Genomic DNA, 11,537 nt, shown 5'->3' with positions numbered 1-11,537 from the left:
GACACGATGCTGAAGGCTTATCTCTTGAATATTAATTAGAATATTGTGACGTAGATTGGTCGCCTTCCAATGGCGACTGCATGCTTTATAATATTAAAGTAGGTCCTTCGTCGTAGTAGAATAGCGGAATCCGCTTCCCGTTCGGGATGTTTTGGCTGGAATCGCGTCCGCTCCAGTTATTTCTGTTTCTGCCATTTTGAGAAAATATCGTCTGCTCTGGATCATTCATCTAAAATCATGAGGTGACAAAATATTCCAAACAAACACACATAACCACTGTTTCCTCTCGTACTTCAGTTGTTTGTCGTTGTTTTATGTAGTTGCAAAGTTGCTGCAAACAAAGAAACAGTGAATCGCAGCAAAAGTGGCGAATCAGAGTTAAAGCGGCTTCATCCGAATTCATATTTCATGTTCACCGTGAGGAAAAGTCAAGAGTTTGATGACGGTTATTGTTGCGATAACAGTGAGATTGAGCGAGTTCTTTGTTTTAAATGATTTTCACAGTGAATTTATTTGATTCTGTCATGTGGTTGTTTTCAGTTGTCGGTTCGAGTGTTTGATGTTGAACTCTTTTGCAGCACATCAGAGAAAGATCAACACAAGTGAAGTTCGTTAAGTTCATAAAACTGCATCATCTAGTCAAATCATCAGGGAACTTGATGATGGCAGGATTCCTGAACTGAGGCAACTTTCAGGGTAAGTAACTGTAGCAATTAAACTACTCTCGAGATAAACAGTATAATTATTCTTCACAGACAGTCATCAGAGGCATCAGGTTCTGGGTCAGAGAACTGAAGTGTGGCATGGAGAAGAAGCAGAAAAAGGTCCTGCAGTTTCAGCACCACTTTTCTAGGACCCTAGGTTTTAATATTGTTCATATTATTTTATAGCACTTAGTATTCAGTTATGCATTGGTTTATTAAAATTCAGAAATTATTGACTGTTAATTATTTAAATGTAACTAGTTTATTCTCTTAGCCAACCTCTTTACCCAAACCACATAATCACTGGTAACCCTCTTGAAATATTGAGCCTAATTTGTTTCAGCCCCTCTTCAGGGGTCAGTTGTTCAAAAAGTTTAATCTGGATCAGAACGATCTTCCCATGTTTTGCTGTCCAGGATCAGGTAATCTTACTTTTGTGCTGGTTATTCGAAGCAAAATTGGATTGGATCACCCTGATCCAGATACACACCTTTTCAGATTACCAAATCTGGATTACTAGAGCTCTACGGAGCCCCTAAAGGGACATGGTGATGGGAAGAATATGAGATGAGGGGAAAAAACATTTCAGTGCTTTTGTGTTCCTAGAAAAATTCTGCTTAGCGTTCATCTGTGAAACTTTCTCTCGCAAACAACTTCTGACGGGTTCATCTCTCATGATTGTGCCGGTGTAGTTTACAAACACTGATAAAAATACTTTGAATCAAATATAATATTTTTGTTTGATATTTACAGCTGTTTGGGGATTATTTTATTGCACCAAAATCTCTTTTTTACTTTACAGCAGGTTACTGAAAGGCTAAATATGACTTCTAATTTATTACTTTAATAGTTAAACTAATGAAGAGCAAAATAAAAAAATATGTGTGTATATGTATATTACATGATAAAAATGTTGTAATTTTTGACCATTTTTAATATTTTATTTTATTTTTTTCTTCCTGAAATTCACTCTTCTGATGGGAACAGTATAATCCAGATTTTCTGGATCAGAGGAATCCCAATCTTACTAAAAAGTTTTGAACAACACAAACTGATGATTTAATCCAGATCAAAACCAAGATTGAATTTTCAAGATCTGATCCAATCCGATAGCCAAAATCCGATCAGATTACTTTTGAACAACTGGCTCCAGGTTTTAAATGTTTTTTTCTTAGAAAGAAAGACTTAATTTTTCAACGCTAAAGTACGTTATTTTCTGTGAATGTGAGAGACTTCCATTTCATTTCATTTCATTTGTGGCGCTGTCAAAAACACGAGGGTCCTAGAAATGCAGCCTCTGGTATTGCAGGATTATATTAGTGGAAAAAGAGATCTGATTGAACAACAGCTCAGAAGGTGCTTTAAGAGTCGGCATTGAACAAAAGAAGTATGGCACGCTTCTTCTTGTCATCTGTTTCCATGGGTTTGCCGCTCTGTCAAGAATGTCTTTCCAGATAAGCATGAACTCTGAGTTGATCTATATCTGAATAAACACCAGCTTTGTGTTTCCTGATAGAGACCGATCAGATGTATGAGTTTTTGTACTTTCATGTAAAACTAAATGTTGAGTAAATATAAGCCAAAATAAACACACATTGAATATATGTACTGGTAAATAAGAATGAAATGAAATAAAGCAAGTATAAAAATCAAACCAATATAAGCTCTAAGACGGACCGTATGAATAATCAACACGTTCTCAGCTCGTCTCATATGGATGCTCGGTCATGATTGACCCGCGGCGTATGATTTTCCATTTAAACAGCCTCAATAATTTTATTTACGTTACATGTCTGAGCATGTAACCCAAGCTGTACCCTAAAACAACCCCTTTGTAAATTATATAAAACACAGGATACAACAGGCAGATACGAATACAGTCGCAGTTTATTAAAAAAGTTCAAATATTCCAAGTGTTCTGAGGCCAAATGACTGATTGGTGTGACGAACAGACTCAAAACAGATCAGCGTCTCCATCCGCCGTCATGTGATTTCCATTTCCAGCGATTAAAACATTACGATGGCTTCAGAAGACAACACAAGATGCTTGTAATACCTTTATACTGTTTCTTTGGTCGGTTTTTGCAATAAATCCCTGTGACTGTGCTTTTATTTGCCTGTTACATGTTTTATATTGTTGAGAAGTGAGATGAGAATAAAATAAATGAATTAGAGTAAAATAAACATTGCTTTATGTTATAATAGTGCTTTAGCTTCATTTATATACAGTACCGGTCAAAAGTTTGGAAACATTACTTTTTTTGTTTTTGAAGTTTCTTCTGCTCACCAAAGCTGCATTTATTTGATCAAAAATACAGTAAAACAGTGAAATATTATTCCAATGTAAAATATCTGTTTTCTATGTGAATATATATTCCTGTGATCAAAGCTGAATTTTCAGCATCATTACTCCAGTCTTCAGTGTCACATGATCCTTCAGAAATCATTCTGATATGCTGATTTGCTGCTCAAGAAACATTTCAGATTATCATCATCTTTGGCTATGTAGGGGAAACTGCGAGCGTTGAGTGCAGAAGGTGTCCGTTGAAGTTTGTAGTGCATGAGTCCATACTGCTCTGCACGAGCCCTGAGCCTGAAGTGTGTCAGTGTGAGCTGTGAATGAACTGCAGGATTAACTTCATGAACGAGCACTGCAGCACTGTTTCACAGTGAACGTGTGAAGAGTCTAACCATGCGTCATTGTATCATCCACGCGTGTGTGAATGTGCTGTAGGATGGAGGGTTGGTGTTTTCTGTTTATCCGTTTGTCTCAGAGGAATGTGAGGAATTCTGTCTTGCACAAGGAATCTGGGAAACTGCTGGAGCCGTTCAATGAGACTCACACTGTTGCTTTTTTAAGGTCAGCCTGCTGACTGCAGTACTTCTGTCCTACACCTTCCCATCCCATAAGGGTTTACAGACTCATTGTTTCTTTGGCCGTTTCTCATTGTGCAGTCTTATGCAATCTTACGTACTGAAGTTCAGTTCAGAGTGGTATTCCAGAGAGCAGGGTTAACTTACCTCACATAAACCCTGATCCTGCTGATCGGTTATCTGTTCCAGAGACGCAGTCTGGAGTTAGTTCAGTCAACCCAGAGTTTGAAACTCAAGTTCAAGGTGAAAACACCATATTTCTACTGTCTTCTTCTTTTGTTTAATGCCGGTTTACATTCTTAGTGCATAGCGCCACCTACTGGACAGCTGTGTGATCTTTTTTCTCTCTTTTTCTTCATGCCATACTTCAGTGATGTGGAACTAGATGTTTTTAATTACTGTGAACTACAATTATCTCATTTTAAACTAAACACCATTTCATTTACAAAAACATTTACTGCTCTGATCATCAGTTACATTGTGCTCATACTGTACACCAAAGAAGAACTCCTGTTTATTATTGTATAATGCGCTATATAACTAGTGACATGTGAAGGCCAAGTTTGGTAATCCATACTCAGAATTCCTCTGCATTTGACCCATCCAAGTTAGTGCACACACATTAGGAGTAGTGAGTAGTGAACACACACACACACCTGGAGAAAAATCCTGGAATGTTTTCCTCAAAAACCTTCATTTCTTTTCGACTGGAGAAAGAAAGACATGAACATCTTGGATGACATGGGGTGTAAATTATCAGAAATATTGATTCTGAAGTGAACTAATCCTTAAGTCTTTGAAGTCAATCAGTAGATTAACATCACTCATTGAGGAGGTCAATGTGAGAATCCTTTATGTCCGGTGTGTGTGACTCTCTCCAGAGTGTGTGTGTTCAGGACGAAACAATACAGTTGGAACAATGTGACACTATTAGCAGACCAGTAAAGCTGGTTTGAAACTCTTTCAAAATTATAAGTACCTAATTTGTGTATGTCTATTGATATTTCTGCAGAAGACTGTACACACAAGAAGAGTAAAGCAATGTGCTCCACCAATCACCCAGCCAACTGGGTTACATTTGATGATGAAGGGACGACCTTCTCCTCACCCCAGAAATCACTGCGCTCTTCTACATCAAACTCGGGTTCAGTACCTCGGCCCAACGGTTTGAAACTTGTGCTCCCATCTTTGGGGAGTGAATCATGGAGCTTCAGCTCTGCCATCGAATCCCCTTCATTTGATTTTAGCCTTAACGGGAGTTCACTTGTGCCTAGCAACACTCCTATGCACACTCCGGTGGGGGCGACTCCAACAGGACTGTCTCCCTTGTATTATGGACCTCAGGAGCAGCCGGACTTCTCCAGCTGTCTGATCAACTTCTCTCAAAGAGACTCCATAAAAACGACTGAAGACTCTAGTTCCCACAAAGCACCCCAAGATGAGCCAGGCAATTTCAACCCCTTCTGGGGGGAAGCCGAGCATAAACGAGTGTCCTGGACCTCGTCATCCGACTCAGACTCTGGACCCAGTTTGCCTCGTTTCTTCATCCGGACCAAGGATGGTAACGAGCCACCCCAAGACCACCTTCAATACTCCTACTCCTACATATGCCATAAACTAGAACAGCTGAGAACAGAGGAGAACCAGCTGGATGGTGGTGATGTGAAAGTGGAAAGAGAGAATCGACCCTCAGGCTCAGGCGCTGTGAAAGATAAAGTGATGAAGCGAACTCCATCCTCCTTCGTTCCACAGGGATTGTTCCTCAGTCAGAGGAGGCACGGTTGGTCGTTGATGCTTCGAATCCCAGAGAAGAAGCACCGCATGTCGTCCCGCCGGTGGGGACCCATATACCTGCGGCTGCTGCCCGGAGCCCTGCTGCAGCTGTTTTATGAGAAGGGCTTGGAGAAACCCTTCAAAGAGTTTCAGCTGCACGCAAACTGTGGCCTCTCAGGCCCTAAACTAGAGAGTTACGGTGAACCACGCAAGATTGCCACATTGAAGGTGGAGAATGTGTCGTATGTTGAGAGGAAGCGCTATCACCCCAAGCATGAGGTGACGCATGAGCCGGAAGTGGAGCAGCTGTTGAAGTTCGGCACCACAGAATATGGAGACTTGGAGGACCTGCTAGTGTCCATAGAAGAAGAGCTAATGCGCCTACCAGTGCCGCTCCAACAACACAAACACTATGAAGAACAGGAGCTGTCCTTGCAGATATCCGACCGCATCTGGATGCGGCAAGATAAGGACGGAGCTGTTCTTGAGTGCACGGCAATCACACGGATTCATTGTTTAGCATTCTTGAATGGGGCAGTGGAGTGCTTCCTGGCACTGAATGACCTCGGACTTCTCAGACAGGATCCTGCGTACGGATCTGATGAGGACGATGAGGTCTGGATGGAAATTGCAGACTACAGTTTCCATCGGTGTGTCAAAGAGGCAGAGTTTTTGGACAAACGTCTGATTAAGTTCTGCCCTCCAGATGCCTGTCGAGTGGAGCTCATGCGCTACAGGACGGTGTCGCTGTGCTGCGGGGAGCTGCCGCTCTCTGTTAAAGCTCTGCTGACAGTGCAAGGCGCCTGTGTCGAGCTCCAGGTCTTCCTCAATGTCCTGTTGGAGTTCCCCACACCTAGAGGAGGTTCAGAGACGTTTTGTGAAAACGTTGTCGTTCGAGTGCCATTCCCAGGCGATTGGGTCAAAGTGCCTAGCAGCACATCGCTGCTGCGACAGAGGTCTCTCAAGGCTCGCATGAACAGAAACGCGTGCCTGGGCTCAGCACATGTGGCGGAGTCTGAGTCTGTGATGCACATGTCTGTTGGTACAGTCAAATATGAGAATGTGCATCGAGCCATTGTGTGGAGAATTGACCGGCTCCCACCGAAGAATGTGGGTAAGTAAACAGAACACAACTCCTTCAATTTGTATATCAATGGTTGATATCAATTTACATTATATACACAATAAATCATAAATTTATATCAGTGAGGTAGCTAGACAATGTCATGTTGTAAATAAAACAACATCAGGGGTCCGTTCTTCGTACCTCGCTTAATACATCTGAGATGATTTGACAGATGCCAGATCTTCTAATCGTGATAACTGAACTCTGGCTAATTTAGTTCTTAAAAACAAATTTGCGGATTAGTTTAAAAAATATCTGGATTAAATTATCTGAGATTACTGTGTGTTCTCATGTTCCTTGAAGAGAGCAGATGTATCTCTACTCGAAACCACGATCAGCAATGCAGTGATTGGCTGACGTCAAGACAGCAACGTAGTGACATCATATAATTAAAAAAGACACCTGACAAAAAACTTGACAAATTTCTGGACCTTTTTATAAGAAAACAGCCAAGCAACCAAAACAACATAAAAGTTATAATAGATAAATTAAACATAGTGTCTATTTACACTAAGTGCAAATAGCGTCCCTTGTTGGCAAATGCACTAGCTCCGCCCACCAATTTCCGGTTGGACCACTCAAGTTTTAAAAAAGAAGCATGGAATTCACCATCTTCAGTGGCGCAGCAGTAGTGAGTAAGGCTCGCAGACCTTGCTTTTAACGCAATCGACGCGGGTTAAAATCTGCCTTTTCCCTTTTTCAATAAAAATGAAAATAATGTTCTAAAAGTGGAAATAAACTGCGAACGAGTGTTTAATAATATTAAAAGTGTTTATTGGGTAGGGTTAAGGGAAGGTGTAGGGAGGGTTTTTATTCTCCCAATAAGGCAGCATCCATTTAATAATTTTAATAAATATAATCATTTACACTCTATGATATTATTGCATCCTGTAAATGTACAAAAATACTGAGATGCAAATAGTATCTGCCAATAGAAAGTATAGATAGCATCTAATTACTATTTACTCTTATTGCAAAGAACTGATACTTTTACATGGTGTAAATAGAATCTATCACTATTTTCACCTAGTGTAAATAGCCACTGCCTAAATTAAATGTGTTTTTTAACATGATTCCCAATTATTTAGGCTATATGCACGATTTCCTGTTTGTACAGGCTTTACATTTTCATTTCAATGTTGTAATTAGCAATTCATTTAATTTGACCTTTGAAGCAAATTTGTTATGTGACAGCATTAATTAAAGTTTCTTAAAGGTCAAGATCAAGTTTTCTGCATCAAGCCACTCCCATAATAGCTGTCGCGGTTCAAATTAATGTACACCATTGACTGTACATCACGTGTGTGAGATTCCAGTAAAATTATTAGGCAGTTATTCCCTCATGAATAAATCTCTCAATGAGTAAAACTGGCTGTGTCTATATTATGATAGACTATACAATATTATAATATTATTTGCAAATATATTTTTAAATCATTCTTACTGTCCCTGGATCACATTAGGGTACTCTTGTAAGAAAGTAGCAGTGGCTGGGACAGACTTTAAGCATCACCTCCACTTACAAAGATGCCATCTAATCCTGTTTACATGAAATAAGCTGCTTCAGAGCAGGTTTGAGCTTACAGACCTGTTGCTATGACAGCAAGTCCAGGATCGAAGAACCGAACAATCCAAGATCATGCCAAATCGTCATCAATCAAATCCAGCTAACTGAGTTAGCGACATATGAAGAACGGACCCCTGAAGTGCAAATCCCTCTGTTTGTTGTTGTTGTTGTTTTTAGTATATGCCTACTAACTCAGTGTCATTACCATAGAAACCGATGCAGATATTCTGGAAAACGAAAGTGCGGCATGGACAAACAAATCAGAACATTTGCGATACACAGTTTGTACATCAATAATTTTAGATCAGATTCCAATCGGATACACAAATAATCAGATTCGGACTGACAGTGTGAATGTAGCCAAAGCGTATCCAGACTCACTGCTGAACTCACAAAGACCGTTCCAGTGGGATCTGCTCGTGATATTTCATATGTCATGATATATCATTAATATTTTGTACTGCTAGTAACAGGTAGTTCTGGTCATCTCAGTTGAGCCTCATGTGCACTCAGAATGGGTCTTATTCTGTTATTTTGCACATTCATCTGTTAGCTGTGGACCAGCCTCAATCGTTTGCGTGTAAGCTGGAGCTGGCCTCAGATCAGGAGATTCCCGCCAGCTGGCTGCCGTCCGTCAGCGTGGAGTGTGAGGTGGCAGATGTGGTCGCGTCCCACACCCGAGTGAAGTCGCTGGGCACCGAATGTGACGTTCAGCCTCAGAAACACCTGAGCAGCAGGGCATACTATCATTGCCAGGTGATGTACCTGTAGAAATCACTTCATATTGGCCACTGCTTCAGTATTGCTTAAACTGGCTCTTTTTACAAAAATATTAAATCATTTATTATGTATCTTTTCTCACCTCCAGGTGGAAATAGAAAAGAAGCTGATTGAGGCGGAGCCGCAGAAGCAGTCGGGCTGTGCGACACAGTGATGTGAGGAACCGGACTGATTCAGCACAGCACAGAGTCAAGCCTGCAGAAGAGCTCCGCTGGGTTCAGCTCGAGTCTTTACTGCCCTTTTTCACACTCCAGTATGCCATCTGTGACATCTGGTAGAATTAGGTAAACAAATGTTTATTAACCATGAGAATATATATATACGTATATGTTCAGAATATTTTAATATCTATAATGGTCTTATCCAACAAGTTATAGTATTACTGCACTTTACAATTCTGAACCCATTTTCTATATAAATACATATGTGACTGTTAAAACAATACAGGAACACACAGATACACACAGATAATATGCACTTGTCTGACAAATGTTTGCAAAAACATACATTTACTCCTGAATAAGAACGCTGAGACCTTCACATTTGTGTGCCCGCAAGAAACTTTGGCAAAAGTAAAAACTTCAGCAAAATGTGCACATGAAAGTCTAAGGGATTTTTTACTGCAAAAGTCACTTTAGGCCTCTGTAGTTTATTTCCTAACTGGTTATTTCATACGCCTATGCATTCACCGTTATTTATGTGGTTTTATAAAATTATATTGTCTTAAGAAAAGTGTGCGTAATAAAGAAGAAACCGTTTCTGTAAACTAAGATATGTGTCTGCTAGAAATGATGAGAACACAAGTGTCCTCTCGGTTATTTTCTCAGCTGATCTCTGTTGTCGTTCATTAGATATTCAGCCTAATGTTTCCACTTCACTATAATCTCTTCTCTCTCTCACACAGACAAAAAGTACTATGGTATTTAAGCATGTGTCATGATGAGTATTATTCAGTACTATGGTAATCTGATCTTTCCTCTCATCTGGACCTCATCATCCTCTGACAGTGTAAAAATGTTCACTTCATTTTTTATATTAATTGAATATGATTTTACTTTCCTCTGACATTAATATTTATATATCATCTGTAGAACAGTGATGGTAAATTGACAGTAATACCATAATAATGAATAATTATATCTGTAGTATTTATACATTTTTTAAGTGATTGGACAAAAAGTAACCTTTGACTGCGTCACACTGTAGGGAAAATCTGACGGTTTTCTTAAATCTGATCTTCAGACTGTTCGCACAGTAAGTTTGCCAGTGGGTGGAGCTTGATGTCCAGCTCTCCAGAAGGTCCAATCACACTCTGTCCCTAAACCTAATTAGGTCAAGCTCCGCCTCTGCGGTGAGCAGCACTTGTAGATGTTGGCATTCATCATTCTGTTTCATGGGACATTAATAGCAGACAGCGGTGCAATAGATGTGCTCTGCTGCTACTGTGCACATTTCTCTTTTTCCTTTATTTAACCAGGTTAAAAACTTATAAAAAATCTCTTTTACAAGAGTGACCTGGCCAAGAGGGCAGCAACAAATAACGTAAAAACCAATTTACAATATCAATCATAATACAACATGATCAGGAGTCAACAGTTTCCCCCTTCTTTCCCATTAATAATATTTTGTTTTGTTGTTTTTTTTTTTTTTAATAAAAAAAGGTTACACTCTAAATTTAACTCAACTATTGATTAAATATTACTATATGGCTTGCTTAAAGTGAACCCAAAATATGTTGGAAATTAAAAATCAGACACATAATTACTAGAGGCAACAATAATAATCAAAAGGTGAACAAGCAATACAGTAATTTTTAAACAATGGAGTTAAATAAAACTACGCAGCAGGTTGGGCAAACATTTAACCCAAACGCTGGGTTTGTCCATTTTCAGCACACCATGGGTAGTTTTTAACCCAGCATTCTTCAGTGTGTAGTGTCGTGGAAGTTCTCAATACAAATCTGACTTCACTGACAATTTAAACAACTCGTAGTTGTTAATATAATACTACAGTATCTTGAGGTAATTCCCTGAATTCCTGAATACTTACAATACAGTTCAATACTTCCCTGAAGTATGGTGACGGCGTCCCGTTGAGAAGCTACTATCACTGCCTCAATCACACTTTGGCTGTTACTGTTGTTCTTCTGAGCGGAGGACCTTCTGTTCCTCAGCTGCCTATACCTGACACGACTTCCAAGTTGCTCTTTGTAGAAATGAAGTTTTATTTGCGGCCGGGAGATCACTGGTCAAAACAACAGAGCGAGTCTCAATGGATAGAAAGATACATGCACATTTAAGTCTTACAGTTGAATAAAAATCAGTGTCTTCTTCACTGTGATTTGTTCTGGTGATTGGTTTGTAATGATCTAAGCTAATCATATGACTGGTCTTTGACCTGAGCATCCTAAGTCTGCATTTTCTCTGTACATTTCATGTTGACATAAAATATTTTATCACAGTAGTTATTGTAGCTTTAGGCGAAGGATGTGGACCCACGAAAAGAGCAGTGGCCGGTGGGAATGTGTTGGGCAGTTCAGAAGAGGACAGTCCAGTTGATCCTTTAAAATGGTTTGTGACTGGAAATGATTGACATGGTCGTTTATTCCCTAAACCTTCCCTTGAAGACACATTCAGCACCTGAATCACAGTGAACGAGCAGAAACTCAGCTGCCTCTGATCACATGACCTCGTTTCTGTCCTCCAGTCATGAT

General features: G+C 39.8%; 1 protein-coding gene across 1 annotated transcript; it reads left to right on the top strand.

Moving 5' to 3' along the window:
- Positions 1-98: 98 nt before the first annotated feature.
- On the top strand, positions 99-9,594 carry LOC127524591 (stonin-1). Its single transcript, XM_051916239.1, has 5 exons — positions 99-242; positions 579-696; positions 4,591-6,465; positions 8,598-8,800; positions 8,913-9,594. Exons 3-5 carry the CDS (start codon positions 4,620-4,622, stop codon positions 8,976-8,978), a joined length of 2,115 nt encoding a protein of 704 aa, XP_051772199.1. The 5' UTR covers positions 99-242; positions 579-696; positions 4,591-4,619; the 3' UTR covers positions 8,979-9,594.
- Positions 9,595-11,537: the final 1,943 nt, after the last annotated feature.

Source organism: Ctenopharyngodon idella, chromosome 13 (assembly GCF_019924925.1).
Source record: "Ctenopharyngodon idella isolate HZGC_01 chromosome 13, HZGC01, whole genome shotgun sequence".
In the NCBI taxonomy this organism is placed as follows: domain Eukaryota; kingdom Metazoa; phylum Chordata; class Actinopteri; order Cypriniformes; family Xenocyprididae; genus Ctenopharyngodon; species Ctenopharyngodon idella.
Note: the sequence above shows the minus strand (reverse complement) of the source record. Positions and strands in the feature narration are given on the sequence as shown.